Below are 24,366 nucleotides of genomic sequence, written 5' to 3'. Positions count from 1 at the left end.
ATTAAATCACTAACTTCATGATCTCAATTAAAAGGAATATCATAAATTTTACCTTAAATTAAGTAAAAAAAGTTTAAAATGAATATATTCAAATATTTTTTTAAAAAATCTTGAAAAATATTTCATATGTTTTTTCTGTCAACGGATATATTATATAAATTTAATTAAAAATATTATATTTAATAATATAGCATTTTTGTTCATTTAAACCTTCAAATATTTAAAAGTTATATAATTTTCTTATAATCTTTTATAATTTTTTATTTCATCATTGATGTCATTTTATATATTTTTAATTTTTTTAACCAACTTTTATACATAATTTATGAGTATAAATTTTTAAATAAAAATAATTTTAAAAACTTTATCAAATAGTAGCACTTTTAGAAGTTGATTATTTTTCTCATCACTCTAAATAAATTTTTATATATTAAATATTTTTTAATTCAACATTAATTTATATTAAAAAATTTATATTTATTTTATTTTTATATATAATAAAATATTTATTGTTAATAATTACAATGTTTGTCCTTTTTTAATTTATAAATATTATTAAAATTTTAAAATAGTTATATAGTATATTTTTAATCATTTTTATAAATTAATCTTATTCAATAATATTCATACCGTACATAAAAAATATTAATTACTTATTTTTAGTTCTCACATTTTAACCAATTTTTACTTTAATCTCTTTAAATAAATTTTTTTTTTGTTTTGGTTCTTACAATGTTTTTTTTACAAGTCTTGCTTCATTAAAACTCTCAAACGTCAGTTTTTAAAATTAAAAAATCACTACAATATATAAATAAAATATAGAGATTGAAGACATATTAAAGTCTATACAAAACTATAAAGAAATATTGTATAATAATCTACAATTTAGAATTTTCCTTTATTTAAGAGAAATTACAAAATAACAAATCGTTATTTCTTGGGGGACTAACGAGCGAGTTCTAGAGCCGCAATCTCATCAATAGGAAAACGGAACAGTGTAATTAATTCATAAGGTGATTACTGAAAACACACACAAAACCATAACACAAAAGAGAATGGCTTCCATGAATATATTCCCCGCCATTTCACTCACCGCCGGCAGCCGGAATCCGACCACCTATTTTCCCCGGCGGCGATCCAGTTCAGTCCTTTCCGCCGCCAATTCGCCGGAATCTCCTCCTGAAATAGAGCTGGAGTTCATAGGGGTATAGTTCAATTAATGCTACCTAGCTTAAATCAAATTTCACTTATTCACTTTGTTCTAATGCAGTAGATACAATTATGATGATTGATGTTGAAAAGTGTGAAATTGTTGCAGCCAAAACCGGAGAACGATGGGTCGTACCCAGTGGATAAAGTGAAAGCAATTAGCGGAGAGAAGCTTCTGAGGAACATTATGTTGGATAACAAGATCGAACTTTATGCCACCTATGTATGTCTCATACCACATGCTCCCAATCCACACTAACATGTTTTTCCACTGCTATGTACTTTTTCTCTTGCAAATTTCTTTTTTTTTAAATAAACAAGCACTTAATTTTGTTAAACATGAGTGATTTTAATATTTTTGTGTAAAATATTAGTGAAAAATAAATTATTTAAATAAATTATCTTTTACAAAGTTAAGAATTGCCTAAATTTTTTAAAAATTTTAAGGATTATTATTACCGATTTATACAATCTCGAGAATTAATTTAACAATTTATCAAAAAGGCGAAAACATGTGTTCTTGCTCATTTTTACTTGTTCACGACAAATGTAAGATATTTAATAATTTTTATGGGATTAATATATTTAATAACGTGTATTAAGACACTTATGAGCCGAATTCTTTTTTTATATTGTTATTAAATTTAAATATTTTTCTGTAAATAAAAAAATTTTATTTCTATAAAATTTGAGATTTTTCATATCTTTATTCTTTAAAATAGGCACAGATATTATAGATCTAATAAGTAATAATGTGACAAATTCTTAACTCAATGCTAAATTACATGTTATCATTTAACTGATTTATGATAACGTTAGGGACAAAATTACTCATTAATAGAAAATAAGAAATAAAAAATTTAAACTAAAGTTTCTTTGGAATGAAAAGAAAATTTTAACATATAATTATTTTCCAGCCTAATATGATTACTGTAACAAAATTCCTTATCAAGTATTTAACATAGTTGTATTGTTGTTGATAACGGTTCTATCAGATTCAGATAGTTATCATCTGTGAAAGATATAAGTGATTTACATTTAAAAAAAAAACATTTATTATTATTTATGCTTCTGCAAAAACTAGTTTAACTGTTTCAACAGGGGAAGGTGATGAATTGTGGGGGAGGTGGTAGCTGCGGAACTTGCATTGTAGAGGTACATGGAATTGTGTTGTCATCTTAACATATCTCTGTGCATTCTTTCGCTTATTACTATAGTTCTTACAATATGTTTCTTTGTCTCTGTTTAAATTGGAAGATTTATGTTTGAGAACAACTTCTAGCAAGTGCTTTAAACAATGTGTCAGAAATCTCTAAAATAAAATACTTTAATTCTTTTACAATTTAATTCTTGTTAGAAAATTCCTTAGAACTATACTGATTTAGAAATCAATTAATTCATTAATCATAGTGTGTAATTTCAATCAAACTTTCTATAGATAGTGTTCTAAGATCTAATTTCTGATCACCCTCAAATGTAGTTCTAGTTTTGACTGAAACATGAATATGTTGTCTTAGGTCAATCAATCACCTGAGTTTTTCATATGACAAAATATAGTTCTATTTTTCACCAAGTATTCACTTATTAATCTCTAATTGCAATGCATATTGATTCTTTTATTGCAGATTACTGAAGGAAAGGATCTTTTAAATGAAAGAACAAATACTGAACTCAGATATCTTAAAAAGGCATGTTCGCTCTCCCTTCCATGGACACACAAGAACACTTTCTTTGTTAAACTCATAGCTCAATTTGTTGTTATTGAATTGAATAATTTTGGACTGGATGACATTCACTATTCAGTCTTACCGATATAGTATCTTTTTGGTTTTAAATTGAGTAAAATTGATTTTCAACCATTGAATGTGATTCAAATGTGTATCTAAATTAATCTAATCACATATTTTTATTGAAACTTGTGTTTTCATTAGAAAATGTGAGAATTGATTTTTTAACTTTAAAAACATACACTGCTCTAACATGCAAATATGTTTTTTAAAACAGTGATTGGAAGTCTCCTATCCTAAGCCAATATAGAAATTTCTTAATCTCTGTGAAAGTCATTTGAATATTGGTCCTTGAATTTAATGCATTTTCAACTTATCATGTGGCTTTCATATAGTCTACCATGAGTAGCAAATTTGTCCTCCAAGTGTTTAATGCAATTTCATTCCTAGGACTGAAACTAGCACAAAATTGTTCCAGTTTAACTAGTCTCAAGTTCAAGTCTTTAGTATTTAATGGTGTCATCAGAGGAAGAGTTTTGTTGTCCATAGTAGTTTTACTGGACTCGAACAAAATTGATTTCACAGAGAGGTGGACTTGACTGAAAAATATAAATTTTGAAAGGAGATTCCGAGTGCAAGTTCCTATGAAGTATCAGTAGTTTATCCTTAATACCTGCTTCTTAAAGAGGCGCTTTGTATTTTTGAGGGAGATATGATGCTAAATTTTGTAATTTACTAATCTTTGGAACTGTCTTTTTAAAACAGAAACCAGAATCTTGGAGGCTGGCTTGTCAAACCATTGTTGGAAACAAAGTAAACTCTGGCAAGGTATCCTTCAAAATATGTCAAACCATTGTACTATAATGTGTTCTGTGCAGTGAGTGTGGTGCATGGAGTGATGGTTATAAGTGGAGACTTTCAATATGGATATTTAAATAAAAATTTCTTTGATTTAATAATAAATTATTCTGATTTGATGCCATATTTTATAGTGTCAATATCTGCTCCCAAGTCAATCCAAGTAACATGTTTTTCTTTATATGAAGTCTATTATGAGACCGTTAATGATGAAGGCAATTACAGCATGGAGAAAGTAAATATGCACATGCTTGCTTGTCTCTTTCACCTTATAGAAACGAAATTTAATTAGGGAATCTTTTTCTATTTGCTAGCTGTCTTAAAGAATGAGGCATAGAAACATTAAAAGCTTCAAATCTTTGATTTGTTTTCCTTGTGTACTCTAGTTATAGTGGATTAATATATTTGCTATGATGGACTTCTAGGTTGTTGTTCAGAGGATTCCTCAGTGGAAGAAGTAATAGACAATGTACCTCTTGACGTTAGAAAGAAAAGCTCCATATGTACCTCTTCGTTTTAACACAGTTGGAAGCATCACTACAGATCACTGATGTTTGCATCATAAATTTATGAAAACTTTTGCTTTGGTTCTTAATATAATCATGCAGATATCTTTAGTGTATAATTTCCCTTCATGTTTTGTAATGCTAGGAACTTGGTTTCTATTCTTCAGACTAAGGTACAAATCTTTGTTAGTTTAATGTGCTTTGCCCGAAACCATGAGCCACAGTGCAGTGTGTATGTGCAAAGAAAGCATACAAGAGAAAAATCACCAGTCAATGCAATTTTGATCTTGTTTATATACTTCATAATGTATGGTAGATTATCTAAGACTAAGAAGCAAATGATACATTATCTTTGATGTGCTATTCACAAAAAAATGATGTCTTCTTCTTCTTCAAACAAATTCTCTAAAGTACAACCATGTCTTAGTTTTCCTATTGGCCTACCCCCTATAATTTGAAGTCTAACTCTCAAGAATGCACAAGTTAGTGCATGGTGTCTAAGTGAGATTAGATCTATTTCAACATATAGTAACCTATTTTCAAATGAAAATTGTTATTGCACCTTATAATACCTTATACTGTGGCCAACATGCACCCTACCTTGAACCTCTTTTTGCAAGTATCAAGACATGCTCTCAAGGTGTGGCAAGGACTCAAGAATTGGAGTAACTTACATCTTAATAGTGGAATTAGCATTACTCAGCACAAGCTCGTCACAATGATATATAAACCAAAGTATATATTGTTCTCAAAGCCTCTACAATTTCTCAGGTGTCATGACCCAAAATCCAAACCGTGATCGACACACAAACTAAGTTAACTGAAATACTCCTTAGCATAATGCACTTAACAGTAAAATATAAACTTTAACTAAACTTTCAACTGAATGCTTAGCCTTTTCAAAAATAGTTCTGGAGTAGCTTTTCTTGGTTTGTAGCTTGTTATTTTCGTCTTATAGTTGTGGTAACTCGTTAAAGAATGTGGAAGATATTAAACAGTGAAAACTTTGACACAATAAGCTACACCAATCCTTCCTGTGATATGGTCCATGCATATGCATTTGCGAAATATATCGTTTGGAAAGGCATTGAAAGCTTTTCTCTCTTTATTAAAATTATATAATTGATTTTCAATTTTAATTTTGAATACTATTTTGTCCTCTTATTCATACTTTTCTCTCTCTTTTTTACAATTTTCAATAACATTTAAAATATTTAACTGCACAATGACATAAATACACAATCAAAACTTAACTTAAATTCTCTAGTATGCTACTTACTTAACTACTCATATATTTGTGTAAATGTACCTTTGTATTTCCATGTATGCATAAATTTCCAAGTCTGAGCATCTATCACCATTAAAAAAAAACTTCTAAAATAAAAGTTTTTAATTTAATAAGAAAAAGTAAGTGCAATAGTCAAGAGACATGCTTAACATGCTAGGAGTAAAAAGAAAAAAAGTTATTTATTCCTTTTTAATTGTAGAAAGAGAGTTCTAGACCTCTAGTTGAAGCTCCAAAATTGAAGATTGATTTTAAATTTTAAAATTTCTGAGTTGGGACTTCACTGTTTGATGACTTGAAAGATACGTCGCAGAGATTGGTTTTACTCAACAAAACGGGGGTCCCAAAAAGTGGTTGCTTTGAAATTCTTGGCCTTTTATTATGTGGGGATAGATTTTTGGAGCCTTTTCTTTGGCCTTTCTCAAGAAACACAGAAGCCGCCAATCCGCGGCTTTGTAGATTGGGAAACTTGTATCCACAGGAGCCTCACATTGCAAAACTTTGAATGGCTTTTCCTATATGGGATTATTAGGCTTAAAAATTCTACTCTCTCTTTCCTAATTAAATAAAAATTGCAGACAATATATTTTTAGTTATAATAAATCTAAATTTATTTTTTTGACATATTAATTATTAAATTTATTTATTTTGTTACAATATTTGTATTAATGAGATATTTATTTATTCTACGTACAAATTGATGCATTTAATTATTTAATATATAAATTTATAATTTTTATTTATTTATTTTTTTTAAATTAATTAATTATTTTATAAAAAAATTGAAGAAGTTTAATTAAATAAAGACAAACGTTAATCAGTGTTATTATAGATAAAAAAAAATTCTAATTTAATTTGTAGGTTTGAGTTTGAGTTTCAGTTAATTATATTAAATATTTAAAGAATAAGTTTCGTTAAAAAAATATTAGTTAAAAATTATTAAAAAAGTATAATGCATATTCTTATAATAAATTTATACACTTTCTATAGTTTTTAATATTTATTAATTACTTAATCAACTCCTTTAAATCATCAATTAATAAAATGCTTAAATAGAAACCAACATAAAGATGTAAGTTAAAATATGATATCTTAACATTGCCCCCACTTGGCACTTAGCTTTAGCTTTAAGGGTGAGTACAATTAACATCTCATTCTTTATATCCTTAGGAGCTTAATAGGACATATGGGGGAGCGGAGAGCTGAAGGAGACTCTTCTATGGCGGGTCCATGCATGAGTTGTGGTCAATGTGTCTATACTAACCTTATTCCAAAAAATTTAAAATTAAGCTATTGATGCAGTTGGGGTAGTTGAATATGCACCCATTTTCCAATGCCCCTTGTGTTTCAAAACCTTCAATTCAATCACATTGGGGGGCCACATCACTTTGATATCATACTCTAATAATTGTACCACATTCAATGACTACAAATGTAGGGAAGCCTCATTCAAGCATAAAGGATCATTAATGTTGTAAGCTTCTTTAGCAACAAAACACTCCAACATGTCACACCACAAGCAAAGCAAAGGATGAAATGCATCTTAGGATTATCAAGTAGGGTGTATGAGAAAAAAAGATGTAATTAACTTCTGTTTATTGTTAGTATACTTATAAGTGGATTTGGTGATACTAAATGAATAAATAAGATAGGAAAATGTTGGACAATGCTGAGGATTAAATATTTTTCTATGTTTTTTTTATCACAGGAATTTTTAACAATATTAAGTTTAGATTTTTTATTGATATAAAATTCTAGTTTTAATTTAAAAATAACATAATAAATACTTTTAAGAATTACAGTTAAATTTTATCCAATCTAAATTTGAATTATACTGTAAAACATTATCTTCTATATTTACTTCCCATGTATGAAAAAAGTAAATTTCTTGCATAGGCCACATTATTATTATTATTATTGTGCCTCATTAGTCAATGACTTTGAGATTTGTTTTAAAAAGGTGATTTATTTGTTTATTTATACTCAGGAGATAATTTTGAATACAAGCAAACAAAATAGTTGCTCTATAATAGTATATTTTAGATTATTCACTATTCAAGCAATTGACCTTTGATCACATAATCTTTTGTGGGTATCACATTCCCCTTTGTTGAGTTAGTTTGACTTTTTACCATTGGGCTTGAAAATTCGAGCTTTTTTTTTTTTTACAAAATTGGTGCAGTTTAGGGTTTACTAAAAGTTGATTATGCGCCCAAAAAAAGAGAGAGATGATTATAAAATTCAGATATTAACATTTTTTTATTTATTTGTGATAAAAATATACAATATTACAATGTGTGATTTTGTCACTTAATTAAAAATAAATTTAATTATAATTTTGATTCCTATATTTTAGGGTGTATATAATTTTGATCTCTTTAATTTTAATTATTTATATTTAGTTTTTTTATTTTTTTTAAATACTCAAATTAAGTTCAAAAAATTTTATTTAATAATTCTTAAAAATATAATGAAAGTATGATATATTATTAATTTGTACAAAAAAATAAAAATACAAAATATTTAAATAAAAATATAAAATAAAATTTATAAAATATAATAAAAATATTAATTTTGAGGTAAAGGACTTAATTTGAATATTTGAAAATTTTAAAAATAATTAAAATTAAATACCAAAATTACACGTATATAAAAATATAATTGTCTTAAAAATAAATTCAGGAATTATTCCTTAGCGATTCAAATTAATTATAATCCATATCTAATAGATAATACATGTGGTTTACACCCAAAATTAATTATAAAATAAAATCATTTTTATCAGCAATTTAACTTCAAATAGTTTAACTTTTTGATATTATCTTGAAATAGTTCAGTTACATGTAATATTTCAAAACAGTTAGTGTATTTTATTCATTACATTTTGAAACACAATAACAAAGATATTTAGTTTAATCTCATTAATTTTCTTATCTGTACACTTTTGTTCAGTTATTGAATTCTATCACAATTTTAATAAATTCAAATAATTGCAATGATCAAATATGTTACTATGGAATTAATTAATACGAGTTATTTCACAAATATAATAAACTAAATTTATAAATTTAACAAAAGTTATCTCATTGCCTAACAGAGAAATTCAATTTAATAAAAAACAATTATACTACAATCATGAAATTTTGGTTAAATATAAAAATAATTCCATAGATTGAAAATTTATAAGGAAATATATTGTATATATACTACGGATAAATATAGTTATACCTTTAAACCATTCAAAATTTGTTCAACGTCGCATCTGCCTTGGTTTTTAAATGTGCTATTACATAATCACATACTTGAATAAACAAGGAAAGTCATGTTTTTCTTTTATAATATATATATATATATATATATATATATATATTATTTGAATATAATTTTTAACCATTAAATTCACTCGAATTTCACGAACTATAGCATAGATATACATCAACTTATCAGATAAATTTTTTATGATGATCATCTTCATTTAATAATATATATGAGATACACAAATATTTAATTATTATGGGATAAAATGATATATATTTAATTTTTTTTAATTTGTCAAAATTATAAAAAAAAACAGATGATTTTTTAAAAGTGATCATGTAACAACTAACAACCCCAAAATATTTTATTACATGATTTAAAAGTAAAAAAAAATAATTTGTATTTTTAAATCAAAAAGAATTATATACTATTTATAAAAAGTAAAGTAATTAACATTCTTTAAGATTGAATTCTTAGATATGCTCTAAAAAAAGTATATATTAATTTAAAATATTATTTATTTCTTTTAATGTTTTGACAATAATATGGAAAAGTAGCCTTTGGATTTTGACAAGTTTAAACTGTGGCTGTCTCTCACTCTCTCCCGCTCTCACAAGTCTCACGCTCAGCTTTTATTATCATTCATTCATCACTCTTTCATCTTTCACACTCACACCCTTCAGTTTCACTCTCTCTCCTTTCTGCCATTCAGATACCAATGAGCTCTGAAAATCGCAGTAAGCATAGCTCACAACTCTGTGCCCAGTTATAGTTTAGTTATTTCATTCAGGATCATTACCCAAAATGAGCTTTCTGCCCGAATCCAGTTCGTGGTCTTTATTCCTTCAAAAACGCTATCTTCATTCATTCTTCCAGAGACTTGATTTTTTTTTGTTTCTATTCAATTTGTTACGGTTTTCATGCAGATCTGAGTGCATTCTAGAACCTTCTTGTTACATGTTGTTGTAACAATTAAACTGTAAATTTCATATTCAAAATAATTTTTCACCAATAATGAAAATAAATTTGTTCCTTAATTTCACACTCACTCACTACCTACTGTTAGATAATAGAGAGGTTCTTGAAGAGGTTTGCAATGTTGGAAATGAACTTGATTTTATGTGCTTCTTTATTATTAGATTAGATTTATTGATGAGTGTTTTTTTGTTAAGGAAAGGTGAATTGGTATTTGGAAACAGGTAAGAGAGAGATTTTCACATGAAGCACTGATTTTCAGTTTGTTGTTGATGATGTTCAAGGTCTGCAAAATGAATAGAGAAAATGCTGCAATTAGTGGTGTGAGAGATGGTGGACAACTAGTGGTTCGAGTTACTCGAGCAATGGCTAGATCATTGGGAGGGGTATCTAACTCTTCCAGACCCTCTTTTAAAAAGGAAAGCAAAGGCCAAGCTTCTATTGATAAGAACAGGGCAGTGTTAGGAGATGTTACCAACATCTGCAGAAAATCACAGGACAAGTGTGTTGAGGCAAGGAAATTTCAGGTATGCAATGTGAGTGTCTGAACCAATTTTTTTTTTTTTTTTCTGCTAAGAAGGAATTCCACCGTTGAGCAGAGATACTGCAAATTCAATGACAAAGTCTAAATAACAGTTTAGCAGATATACTGCAAATTCAATGACAAAGTCTAAATAACAGTTTAGTATGAGTTTGAATTAACTAGCTTTGAAGGAACAAAATCCCTTTTTAGCAGATTAGATGTTTTTAAAAAAACCATTATTGATGAATTTGAAAACCTTTGTTGTTGATTGTTTTTATAAAAGAAGATTTGGGGTGATGTTATCTGCATAATTAGTCATAGGTTGTAACCTCACCTATGAAATTTAGTGTGACTTTGTGGAAAATTCTCGTGTTTAAAATACAAAATTAAAAAACTGTTATTTGAATTTGTGTAAAAGTTATTTCATGATTTTATACTACACTAGTTCTTCTTGTATCTCACTTTAGTCCTTCAGAAGGACTAGCTGAATATGGATTTTGTAAATTAAAGGAGTAACTGGCTTACATAATCAATTTAGGGACTAAACTGTAAGTGAATGATAGTTTAACTTGCCTATTTAGTCTAATTATAGTGTGAGTTGGTGATAATGGTTAACTATGCATTACATAGACAAGAGGAGGTTATAAGAAGAGAAATGCAAAGGGAGCTTCAGATGTCTCCATGCAAGTTTTGTCAACCCAAGAGGATGTTAGAGCAAAGGTAGCTAAAGACTATTCCACAATATTGATGGAAGAATCACATGACAACTTCGTAGCAGAAAGGCTGGAAGACAGAGCGCCACTACAACCCTGTATGGCTGATAACATGAGAGAATGTGGTATGGCAGTTCCCCTGCTTTCAGTGCAGGACTCTAAGAAGTCTGATGAACTTCTGAGTTCTCCAGATAAAGGTTTTTCTATGATCTTATGTGTTACTATCAGTATGCATTAATAGACTATAGGAATGCGATTTATGAGATAATAATTGTACAGATGACAATTACAATTGCACCTCTCTGGTTGAACTCATGAGTGTTTCATTGTAGTGTAAGTTCATCCCATTTTTTTGTATTTCTTCATTTTTACTTGTTTCCTTGCATACAGGGTATAATATAGATGCTTTCAAGCACTTTACCTGGTGGCTATTAATATGCTTTACATATTATTTGCTAACTATTCACTCAACAGTATTTTATTGATTACTAATTGGACATTGCAATGGCAATATTAATATAATTGGAACTTTCAAGTTCATGGAGTGGCAACTTATATGATTGCTCTTTTGCTAAAGTGAAAAAATAAGTTACTACAAGAACCCAGTATTCACTCTAAAGATAATATCCAAATTAGAAGTTAACATTTCATAAATTACTGATTTTTATTATATTTTATTTTATTGGATTATGCAGACATAGAAATGATTTGTGAGAAACTAAGAGCCTCAGATGGATTGGGCATTGTGGACATTGATTCAGAGGAGTTAAAGGATCCTCAAGTTTGGAGTTCTTATGCCCCTGATATATACAATAATATATGCATCAGAGAGGTTAGTATTGAAGAAATGTCATTTTATATTTGGATTATTGCTACCACTTTTGTTTACGTAACTGGTGACAATGTAGTGGCGTCTCCTTAACAATATTATGATTTAAATCTCAACTGCTTCTGCTTTCCTTGTATTTTCCTAGTGACTGTCTGACTGCATTATAACATTCCTTCGAAAAGCAGAGAACATTATTTATTCAGTTCAGTAACAGTATAATATTTTGCATAATTTAATTTAAAAAGTAAAACTATATTACTAAAGCTTAGAAAAGAAAAGGATATGCTTTGCCAAAAAAAAGAAAAAAGTGATAGTAAGTTTTGGTTTAATCTCTCCAGTATGAAAGCAGGCCGGTAATTGCCAATTACATGGACAAGTTGCAGCAAGATATCACTCCAAGCATGCGAGGAATTCTTGTTGATTGGCTTGTAGAGGTTAGTCTAGTGGCAGTTTTTTCATTTCTATACTGGTGGATATCTTAAGCTTGTCCTCTTTATCCCTTGTTGCAAATCTGTGTGTCATACAATTCAATTTCTTGTATGTATATAATGTTTGGTCTTCGTATATTTTTTATGGTAGCACTTCTTTCATTCTTCCTTTAGATTATTACAGAAAAATTTTGAAATATCAGCCAGACAATACCAACCTAAGTGTTTTTCTTGACCGTTAAATTTTTCAATATTCTTCAACTATGTTATTTTTTCATTTAATATGAAATTTTGATGAGTTGAGGGTGAAATCCTGGAAGCAGCCTCTCTATATGTGGAGGTAAGGTTGTGTAGTCTACCCTCTCCAGATCTCACCAAGTAAGCCTCATGTGTTGGGCCACCCTTTTATCAATTTTTTATGAGTTAATCTCATAAAAAGGATTACTTAATATTCAATGGTGTTTGCCAATACAAATTTTAAAACATGTATTATTTCTCTTTTGAATCTGCTGTTACATTTTGGTACTTGACTTCAATGCCATCTCAAGTGTTCTCACCATGCTTCTTGCTATTATGCACCAAAAACTTGCTAATGTATTTTGACGGATGGCTTTCAATTGAAACCTAGCTGAATTATTGATAGTGAGAAAAGATGGACTTCTATTACTTATTATCCATGGTAAAGGCGCAATAAAGATAAAAAAACAAATATTTAATTACTGTTAGCTGAGTTGCGCAATCCTTGGCTGCTGAATGGATTAGTTGAAGCTTTGTTATATTCTCTTTCAGGTTTCTGAGGAATATAAGTTAGTTCCTGACACTCTCTACCTGACGGTGAATCTCATTGATCGGTTTCTTTCTAGATGTTTGGTTCAGAAACAAAGGCTCCAGTTGGTGGGTGTTACATGCATGCTGCTTGCATCGTAAGTACAAAACTATGTAGTTGTCATGGTTGGCCCTGATTAAGCAATATGCAAGTTCCTCATGCTCTAGTTTTACCTTTTTGTTCTTCTCTTTGAACTCAAAAAATATTGAGCTCATTATGATTGAGTTGATATCACAACACTTTGTACATCTTCAATCTAGTATGATATTGATGATTATTATTTTACAGTTTCTTCTATAATTACTTCACTTGTAAGTCTTCAACTTGTATATGTGTGTTCGTTAACAGATTTTACATAGTATAACTATGTTCTTGTTATTTTTTATGATATTGTTAATGAGCTTGCAAGGAATTTTATTTGGATTTCCATTCGTAAATCTGTTACTCCCAGCATATGTGTAAGATTTGTTTGGAAATAGTAGCATTTCTCTTGTTTTGCGTTGCTAGTCTTACATAACCATGAAGAATTGAAAAATAGTGAATTGCTGTATTATAAATCCTTCCAGACAATATTGATGTTGAATGCATTTGGTGAATCGGATAGGGACAGTTGCTAATGTATGAATGTTCTCAATTCTTTTTTTTTTTTTAAATATTATGAGGAAATTTTAAATTGCTCTTTTTTCCATGGCTTTAAGAAAGTATGAAGAGATTTGTGCTCCTCGAGTGGAAGAATTTTGCTTCATAACAGATAATACATACACAAAAGCGGAGGTATGACGTGTGGTAGTATAGCTGGAACCTTCATCTTCTCAAATTGTATTCATTATGGCCGACAGTGATATATAAAACACCTAATCATTGGCACTTGACAGGTATTGAAAATGGAGAGTGAGGTTCTAAATCTTTTGCATTTTCAATTATCTGTTCCCACCACTAAAACATTTCTCAGGTGCGTATTATATATTCAATTTTTGTTAAGATGATGTGCTAACTAAGCATTCTCAGGAGTCAATGCCATGATGCATGCTTTCTGCAGATGATATAGTTGTAGTTGGAGAAGTTGAGAAAGAAAATAAAAAGGAAGATAGTATTAGTAATGTTATATACTTTGGAAATGCAAAGCTTTTGTATGTGTAAGTATGACAAAGTACATGAAAATGTAAGTTTATTAGAAAGCACATCAATCCTAGCATAGACGTGGAAATAATAGACCCTACCATGCGATACCATAAGTTAAGTCCTTCAGTTTGACTATTATTGGGTCCACCATACAAAACAACAGAGAAAGATGGGGATGTAAATCATAGGATTCAAGCATGGTGGATGAAATGGAGAGTAAACTTCATTAGTACCATTCAAGCTTAAGGAAAAAATTTTCTGCACAACAGGAGAATAAACTTAATGTTGCAGAAATCAGAATGTTGTGTTGGATAAGTAAACATGCCAAACATTATTCAATTAGATTAGAATGAATTAGAAAGTTGGAGTAGCACCTATTATAGAAAAGATGGTACAAACTAGCCTTAGGTGATTTTGGCATGGTTAAAGAAGAGCAGATCTAATGGAGGGTGGCTCAATCACCAGAGCAAAGCGAGATCAAGAAAAATAATAGGCAAAACCATTAAGGAAGATTTATAGGCAAAAAATTTGTGTATAGATATTATTTACAATAGTTCTTCATGCAGCAAGCCCTGCCTCATAGAAAAAGCAGCACTTGTTTGTTACTTTTATTGTTTCGTTGATGTCATTTAGTTGATACTTAAAACGTAATTGAACCATGACAATCTTGTTTGACTTTCAGGAGGTTCATCCAAGCAGCACAGTCTTCCTACAAGGTACTATAGCCCGTAGTAGCTATTAAGCAACCACAATTTAACTTTAGAAGGTGCTTCTATTATGCCCAAAAGGAAACCAACAAAACCAATTTGGTTGTTAATTTTTCCCGTTATACAGGTTAGCTATGTTGAACTGGAGTTCCTGGCAAATTATTTAGCAGAGCTTACTCTTCTTGAATATAGCTTCTTGCAGTTTCTACCTTCCCTGATAGCTGCATCGGCCGTATTACTTGCCAAGTGGACCCTCAACCAGTCAGAACATCCATGGGTCTGTGCTATATTATGACTACATACTTGCAAGTTGACATATTATGCCTTATTATAGACGTAAATAAGTCTAAAAACTCATCCATTTATTTGCAGAATTCAACTATGGAGCACTATACAAATTACAAAGTGTTAGAGCTTAAAACTACTGTCCTTGCGCTGGCAGATTTGCAACTTAATACCAAAGGCTGTTGCCTGAATGCTATTCACGAAAAATATAAACAACAGAAGGTTAGAATAATACATACCAAAAGGCAAACTCTTCTTCCTTTTTTCTGTTGGTCAAAGGTTTAACTCCACTGGTGACACATCCCAATTGCACTATATCATAAGGTCTATTAAGTAAATTGTTCTGCTGTCTTTAACCTTCTCTCCATCTGATTAAACTGAGTTTTGGCTACATGAAGATGCTCATAACAGTGAATTTTACTTCTTATGACAGTTCAAGAGCGTGGCAAATTTGTCTCCAAAAGCGGTGCAGTCACTTTTCCAGGTTCAAGTGTAAAGTTGTAAATGATGGGTCTCTGAAGACTAAAGTTTGACATGCAGAATTGCTGATACAGGAAAGGTGTATTATCATTGATTGAAATTATTTGACCATCTAATTATTGTCATGACATGTACTCATGTAGGATGGTGCCAAACATTTGTGCTTCCAAATCTAATTGTAACGTGAAATTGATACATAATGATTTAGTTCACGTAGAGAATTGTACTAACATCTATTTCAGAATCCATTTTTGGGTAGCCGTTATGAAAGCTGAAGTGCTTCAACATTATTTTTGGACTGTATCAACCATCCATATATAATAAAAAAAATGCCGTGAAATTGGTGTAGTTTGTTGGAGTGCTATCCTACTATACTGATTACTATCCATGTTTATGTCACTATTTTGTTATTCTTATGACAATTAAGTGAATGGAGGTCAAACGTACCTTAGATTCTGGTACAATGTCGAAAAAAAATGCTCCCATTTATAGAGTCATTCCTTTATTCTTGTCTCATGGAAAATAGATTTTTGAAATTCTAGTGGCACACCGATTTTGTGATGGAAATGTTTGTTTTTTAGAAACCCAAAAAGCCCAATTATTGTCATGGACTTCAGTTTGTGTCGAGGTTATTGGTGGATGAACCTTCTGGCTAATTAATTGATTGGTTATATCATACATGAGCTTAAGGTTAAACAAGCAGTGACTTGATCATCTCTTCATTAGAGTCACTAGTATTACTTGTCAAAGATCGTTTCACCTCTTGAATATTAGTTTGCTTCCTTGTCATGTCATCCATGATAACGCCTCAAGATGAAGCTTTGATACCAGTTGAGATGAAAATTTGTATTAAGAGAGAAATAAGCTCCAAGAATTCAATTAAACCAAATCATGAGGATAACTAAATTTGATAATGTTCATTGATTGATTTGTAAGAGAGCAGAGATAAATTGGTGTTTAGAATTTGTATTGATCATATTGTGGCAACATGGTTTTAAGGGAGAAGGTTTTAAGAAACCTTCCCATTATAAGTGAATTGCATATCAACAAATCACGCTAAAAGAAAAACTCAAATAACTGTGCTAACATATAAAGGCTAAAAGAATATATAAAGTGTGAACATGAAAAGCATAGGTTACAACATTTAAATGGTGTCATCTAGAAATATTGTAACGGCTTCTGATTAAAAGATGCTGCGACCCGATCTAAGGAAGATGATGATATGAGAGCAAACCAAATTAAGCTACCAGTTCAATTCTTGATTATTATTTTCTTTTTGGATTTTTTAATGTTAAAATTCAACAATTAAAATTAAAAAATAAAATAAAGTGGACAAAAAATAAAAGAGCATTGTTAAATAACACTAAAAGGAGTGTATTGGATTAGAATTTTAAAGGACATTTTTAGTTGATAAAAGTCCAGCAGATTTTTAAAAACTTCGCAGAATTTTTATAACTTTTAAGATTTTGCAAGACTCTAAAATTAAGATTTTAATGGATACTGCAAGACTTTTAAGTCAGAATTTTAAGAGATTCTGCGAGACTTTGTGGACTTTGCAGAATTTCGTAGATTTTTTACATAAAGAGTTTAAGATTATTTTCATACATTCAAATTTAAAAAGAGTTAAAGACAAAAATAATAAAAAAATAACAATATCTGAATAAATAATAATAATAATTCTTTGTAATATTATGTTCTCCTAAATAATATTCACTTACATATTCATAGCTATACTAGTCCTTCAAGCATTAGTGTTTTCTCGTTCTTACTCTTGGGTTTGAATAATAGGCTCAAAACTATGACTTTCATTAACCGGTAATGTTGAAGATGAAGGTTCGCCTATCGGTTCAATTGAAAATTCATCGCCTATCGGTTCAATTAAAAATTCATCAAAACATTCTTTGCGAAAAAAGTTATATAGTGCTGTACATGTTAACACAAGTTTTACTTGTGTCTTAAATAAAAATGAAGGTGTTGACTTACAAATTGTGAACCTTGATTTAAAAATACCAAATATTCTATCAATCACATTCCTTAAAGAAGCATCAGGAAGATTAAACAATTCTTTCTCATTTTCGAGATTATTACCCTGATATGCAAAATCTTATAGATGATATCTTACACTTTGAAATGGAGCTAAAAATTAGCATCAGTTAGGAAATTCACAATCCACCAAGAAATATTTACCTAATTACATATACAATATATATATATATATATATAATAATAATAATAATTATTATTATTATTATTATCATTATTATTATTACTTAAAAAATAAGTACTTACCTTAAGTCACTTTAAGTTCATTCTTCCTTGTTATAGCATCATTTAGTAGCTTAGAATTATGACGCGAACCCTCCCACCCACTAAGAACATACATGAACTCCAAATCAAAATTACAAGTGATTAATATATTTTGTGATATCTTTCCATGACAATAACGATAACTGCTTACATCTCGCCCCCTCACCATTGCTGGAATGTGTATCCTGTCAATAACTCCAATACAATCCTAAAGGTACTAGTTAACTATTTGAAGATCTATAGTTAGATTGTAGATATCATGATATCAATTTCAGCTTTTATATTTTCCTTTTCTTGACAGGTGTCATAAAAAAATTAATACTTAAAAGTTAAAATTTCAAGCATTTTTTGTGTTATATATCTGAGGAACAAACTCAACTAAATAGAACAACTTCATGACACTGTCATTTACTTTTTCACCAAATAGGGGAATGAAATGAGAACAGTAGTACATTATTATATATGAATAATATTGCAGTATTATTAGCAGAGAAAAAAATAGAGAAGACAGGAGCATAAAAAAAAAAGAGATGAAAAATTTATCGAAAATTCTTGAAGTACTTGAAAAGTCACTTCAAACATTCCTCCAAAATCTGATGAGTTTGGATGGAATTGTTTTATGAATTTGGTATTTATATATACCACTAAAAAGTCCTTTAAAATTTCTCTAATACAACAATCCTTTAAAATCCTTATATTTTTTAATACTAATAGATTATTTTTAAGTTGTAAAAAGTCTTAATACCAATAAATTTTAATGAACTTTTTAAAAAATCTTAAAAATTCAGATTGAATACCACTATATTGTTTTTAAGTGATATAAAATCTTGATTAAATAACAACAAACTTTTTTACTTAAAAAAAGCCTTTTAAAATCCTAAACCAATACATCCTCCTAAGAAGTCCAAATTCGACATAGAACAATTTTATTGGCTAAATAATAAATTTTAGAACTAACAGAGGTGGGTCTGAGTGGCAAGCGACTCAGTATTGTTTAAGTTGAGTTCGAGTCCTTGTGTATACAAAAAATCTTTAGTAGTAAACCCACCCATCACATCCAAGTGTGCGACTCGGATTGGATCTGGATTAAACTAGAATCATTTGTGGGTCATTTCTATACTTTTTTGTCAAAATTTGTTTTATACTATTTATGATTTTTGAAAATAAAATAAAAGGCATAAACTACATAAAAAATTAAAATAAAATAAAAATTCAAGGACAAAACAAAATGAAAAATATAAAAATGTTCAGACAAAATTAAACATTCATGATTAGTATAATTTCAAAGACTAAAGTCATTGACATTTTATGCATTAAAAAAAATTATAATTTGAAAGACTAAAAGAACTAACACTCATTGTTTAAGGACCAAAGTTGTCATGTTACTTCGTATTCCGGTGACTCTTCTGGTGGGCAATCAGGATACCTTCTAACAGTAGGAGATTTATCATTTTCAGGATGTAGACATTTTTAAATTAAATTTATCATCTTATGACAAAACCTTTAACCATAAAGACGGGGCCATGAGTCAAATCTTAGTCCGCAAATTAAAGGAATTTAATTATCCACCAACTATATCAAATTTTATTGATATATACTTATGAATGTTCAATTTTATTTTTCTAAAATATTGTACACGAAATGCGACGCCTTAATTATTTAAATTATTTTTTTTATTATAACGAATAATTAATACTTAATCTGATGGAGCAGAAGAGCATGAAAACTGTACTTTAAATACAACTATTAGCAAAGACTAAATAAGAGCTTGAGTTTGAATACTGCTTGTAAATAATCCATGGAACTACTAGAAGTATTAAAGAAACAAAACAACTACTAATTTATCAACTGATATATATCTAAAATGTCAAAATCTAAGAGATAAATTTTTTGTGAAATCTTTTAAGATGTTAATCGATAAAAAGATTAAAATTAGTTAGATGTATTTAATAAAATAAGTTAATCCAAAAAAGCCCCGCATAGAAATATGCTACTGTCGTAACATAAAACTAATGCTTGGATAGTATTTATATCATCGAGCACAACTAACAATATTGTACATGAAATGGCAACGCCTTAATTATTTAAATCAATTTTTTTTTGTTATTATAACGAATAATTAATACTTCATCTCACGTTGGTTGTTAGTCTTCAAACAGCAGTCTTTATAGCAATTCAAGGTAATGGAGCAGAAGAGCATGAAGACTGTACTGTAAATACAACTATTAGTACATACATACTGAGAATATTTTGGAAATAAACTTGTACAGAAAATGGTTTCATTCACTGCATGGTCCTCATCATGAGGTAAACTTTGTACCACACAGTAGCAATCAAAACCATGACACTTCATATTGGCTGCCAGAAGCATCATAAGAACATAGGATCCAAAAACAAAATGCAACTCTCAATAACAGCCATTCCACATTTCTTCAGGTTTGCCATCAAAACATGAGGAAAGTGAAAAAGGATTGGGAAACCAGCACGCAATGCAAATCAGGACACTAAAACAGCTGTGTTTCCAATGACAGGCCTGAGACTGGCTGCATGCTCAAGTTGTTTCCACGCCTCCTTTCGCTTCTCAGCCGCTGTGATTATGATTGCTTCTTCTTCCTTAAAGTGATTATGACAAGAAATGAAGAGCTTCTCATCCATCTCCAAGAACATCTTTCTGATATTGTGAGTCAAGTTGACAACTGCTGGGTTCCAATGGCATTGAACATTCCTGTCTAAAGCTGGAAATATGATGGGCAGGATCACTTGACGGTTATGAGCAATCAAATTGACAATGTGATCATTGTTCCATAAGAATAGGGCCCTTTCAGCTACCTGCAACAATCAGTGTAGACAAGAAAAAAGAAAATGTATTTTTCAGCTATTAACAAGTATGTCTACGGAAACAACTGATTCTCAAAAGTGTGATAACGCAGGCAAAGAAGAGCCAAAACAGTTACAAGCACCTAAAGGTAACAATAACAGCTTCCTTTTCACAAAAGGGTTCAAGGAACATGAATATTGTGGAGAAAAAAGAGCTCTGTAGAAAGAAAAAAGAATGTTTATCCTCATTCCCTGAAAAGATTAAGATCTAACTAGAGTTTTCAAATGAACCAAGGAAGATGAGACAAACGGCTTTCACTGTTTCACATCCTATCAGGAACTCAATTAACACAATCACATTACACAGTGCAACAGGTATTATCTTTGAACCCAAAGTAAAATATTATCAAGGAAAGACCCACTAATAGTGCCTCCCAATTAATCTTCAAAGATTAACATATTCCCAATTCTCATTGAATGGTTGTTAAAACATAAAACAAATTGTCCACAAACAACAATAATTTTGAGATAAAGCAAACTCCAAGACTCCATGTTTATTTCATCGTTGAGTACAATTCCCCTCTTAAACAATCAATAAAAAACAGATGACCTTGAGTCTCTAATCTAAGTTTGGGCTTCCAATAACTCAATTCCTACCAGTAACTAACTAACCATATCAGCTATTTCCAGTATAACTTGATTCCATATCAGTAACAGAGCTAAAACAACATATTCACAGAAGGCAAGAAAACTGTTTTCCGAAAATCTGAAGCCCAGGAAAACCTTGGTAGAAACTAAATAGAGGTGGGAAATTAGGACATATAGTAATATTTAACTAAATTATCATCTATAGAACCCTTAATATTTAACTAAATGCCACTGTAGTTTACACTAAAATTGCATTTCATAAAGAGCATAATAGGCCACAAATGCTACAACAGAAACTATCAAACTAACTGAAATGTGGAAAAAGAAAAGAGAAAATCTAGAAAAGTCAGGAGTTTTTTCCATGGGTAGATCTCCAGCCTTGATTATCAGAAATAGTTAAGTAACTGTTGTGAGCACTTCTATAAAAAAAATGTTCAAACTAGCTTGCAGAATCGTGGTAATTAACAAAGAACTAATCCAACCACATTGCAAGACTAATTGCTCAACCCTATCAAGAATTCACTTATATTTTCATATTTAATATGAATTACAGAACATAAGTAAGGAAGATCTTCACATCTGTAAATTGTAAAAAGAATGCAATATACTTATATATTATACATTAACAGAAATAAAACCTGCTAGAACATGTAAATAAAACAAAATATAGAGTACCACTTAAACTATGAAGTACGGATCTAATCCTTTTAAGAGAAAAAATAACATAGAAGTATCCAATTATGAGAATTTGCCAAATGAATTCAGCATAACAATTGTACCTGAAAGTGTAAACTGTTAATGCAGCATCCAATTCGCCAAAACAATGGGACCATGACCCTCTGGAACTCTACCATGTTAATTACTTCCAAAATTTCTTCGAGTTCACCCAGAAACATCACCTCTTTTTGACTATTTGTTGCCGGCCAATACTTCAACAAACCCCTAATCACAATGCTCGCTAACTTTGGTTCCTTATCTATAAATTGCATAACACAGTAAGCCAATTGTTGAAAGTACACCCCCATAGATTTCGGTTTGTGCAAGGGGACTAAAACTCGCCACAAGAAGATTTTGTGTTCCTCTTTCAACGGCAAAGCAAACCCACTAATTACACTCCCAAAAATCTCCAACAACTCAGCAATCCCATTGTGCTTCTCAGTCTCAAACACAAACCGATAAAATATATTGTTCATAGATTTTCGAATATATGGTCTATGCACCATGAACTTCCCATAAATCCTATGCAGAATTGTCTTCAAGCAATCCCTTTCCCTAGGATCCTCTGAATCAAATAATTCAAGCAACCTCGAAATAAACGAATGATCAATATACTTTTTTGCTACCTTAGCATCGAGGCTCGAAGAAGAGATAAATTTAAGCAGCAATTCATACACAAGTTGCAAATGCGGCCAAGCGGGATCAAACATAGGTTCGTCATCATCATTCTCACCACCACCACCATTAGCCCTATAATTAGGAGGAAAAACTCTAAACAGATTAATAGCACACATTCTACACATAGCAAGGATAGCAGGCTCACTAAACTTCATTGACCCACAAGCCACAAAATCAACAAGTTCAACCAAAGTCTTCCTTTTCACATCTTTATCCGCAATGTTCTTACCAGGGTCTGTGAAATCAAACGTGACACAACAAAGGCTCAACTTGCTCACAAACAGGTTCATCTTCTCAGCGTTAGGAACATCCTTAAACGGCACCAAAGGTTCAATCCCAGACACCATGCTCGCCGGAAACACTGCTGACGACGAAGCTCGCTTCAGGGCGGCTGATGTTGAACATCCGCCCCCGTGAGGTCTGTGGCTTCTGCCAGAGGCGCGTGGCGAATAGGTGGAATGCGACGAGTCACCCCGAGTTGACTCGTCCGAGTCAGGTTTCAACGATTTTCGAGGAAGCTTGCTGAGGATTTGCTTGAGCATTGCGACCCAGAAGCTGAAATCAACGGATTGCAAACCTTTTAGATGGAAAACAAGCCCATGAAGGCAGAATCGGAATCAATCGGACCCGAGAGTGATGATTTCTGCACGAGCAAGGGAAAAGGGGAAGCATAAACCCTAGATCTCGGTCACCGGAAAATACAAGCAATGTGGGGTGCAGCGTGAAATTGAGATCCACATTTGAGATGGGTTAGAGGAAATTTTCGATTTTGCTGCACACATTGATGGAAAAATCAAATCTTGAAGATTGTGGATTGTGGGTGAGGAAGAACAACGTGAACCACGAGAGAGGAAGCGGTGAAGCAGGGAAAAGAAAAAGAAGGGAAGCTAAAGAGAAATCAAATTGTTTATCACAAAAAGAGTGGAGAATAATAAAAATAATAAGAATTTTCTATTCGAACCTTATCTCAAATTCTCAACATTGTTCCAAACTTTCTCGGGAACGTGATAAGAAGATAAACGAAACTTGTGGTTGAATAAGGAAAACGAGGGATCTCAATGGAAAATTATGAATGTGGTGATGAAGATTCAGATAACGAAGTTCTAAAAAGATTTTGGGTAACGTTGTTAATGATCCATTTCCGTGAAACTGAAAAAAGAATAAGTAAATGAAAGAAGTATAATAATGAGTTGGTTTTTGTTTTAATTTGCAACCAAACAGAAAAAGGTTACTTTCTTTAGCTTGGTTGCTGTGAAAACGATCAGATATCAACCCAGTCTCACTTTTACGTATAAAAAAATAGTGACAATGTATAGTATTTTCTACGTTATTATTGCAATTTTTTATGATGTTGGATACTTGGCAATAGAAAAAATAGGGACATCACAATTCACATGATTCATTCGTGTCCACGCAGAACGTGTCACCTTTTTCATTTACAAAATCTTTTGCCCATTCCTATACTCAT

The 24,366-nt window shown here is 30.5% G+C and overlaps 3 protein-coding genes across 3 annotated transcripts; 2 read left to right on the top strand and 1 right to left on the bottom strand.

Moving 5' to 3' along the window:
- The first annotated feature begins 969 nt into the window (after positions 1-969).
- On the top strand, positions 970-4,492 carry LOC113847873 (photosynthetic NDH subunit of subcomplex B 3, chloroplastic). Its single transcript, XM_027477171.1, has 6 exons — positions 970-1,205; positions 1,319-1,432; positions 2,311-2,364; positions 2,835-2,897; positions 3,702-3,764; positions 4,220-4,492. The coding sequence occupies exons 1-6, from the start codon at positions 1,056-1,058 to the stop codon at positions 4,253-4,255; spliced, it is 480 nt and encodes a 159-aa protein (XP_027332972.1). The 5' UTR covers positions 970-1,055; the 3' UTR covers positions 4,256-4,492.
- A 4,962-nt stretch (positions 4,493-9,454) lies between these two features.
- LOC113846931 (cyclin-A2-2-like) lies at positions 9,455-16,061 on the top strand. Its single transcript, XM_027475697.1, has 12 exons — positions 9,455-9,580; positions 10,103-10,345; positions 10,972-11,251; positions 11,750-11,886; positions 12,222-12,317; positions 13,101-13,234; positions 13,836-13,911; positions 14,013-14,089; positions 14,942-14,975; positions 15,094-15,243; positions 15,339-15,473; positions 15,685-16,061. Exons 2-12 carry the CDS (start codon positions 10,112-10,114, stop codon positions 15,745-15,747), a joined length of 1,416 nt encoding a protein of 471 aa, XP_027331498.1. The 5' UTR covers positions 9,455-9,580; positions 10,103-10,111; the 3' UTR covers positions 15,748-16,061.
- Positions 16,062-20,185: 4,124 nt separating this feature from the next.
- Positions 20,186-24,035, bottom strand: LOC113846710 (serine/threonine protein phosphatase 2A 57 kDa regulatory subunit B' kappa isoform-like). Its single transcript, XM_027475272.1, has 2 exons — positions 22,283-24,035; positions 20,186-20,867 (listed from the first exon to the last, which is right to left on the bottom strand). Exons 1-2 carry the CDS (start codon positions 23,438-23,440, stop codon positions 20,535-20,537), a joined length of 1,491 nt encoding a protein of 496 aa, XP_027331073.1. The 5' UTR covers positions 23,441-24,035; the 3' UTR covers positions 20,186-20,534.
- Positions 24,036-24,366: the final 331 nt, after the last annotated feature.

The sequence above is a fragment of the Abrus precatorius genome, unplaced genomic scaffold (genome assembly GCF_003935025.1).
Source record: "Abrus precatorius isolate BTA unplaced genomic scaffold, Abrus_2018 Scaffold8, whole genome shotgun sequence".
Taxonomy (NCBI): Eukaryota; Viridiplantae; Streptophyta; class Magnoliopsida; order Fabales; family Fabaceae; genus Abrus; species Abrus precatorius.
The sequence above is the reverse complement of the archived record's forward strand: the minus strand, read 5'-3'. Positions and strand labels throughout refer to the sequence as shown.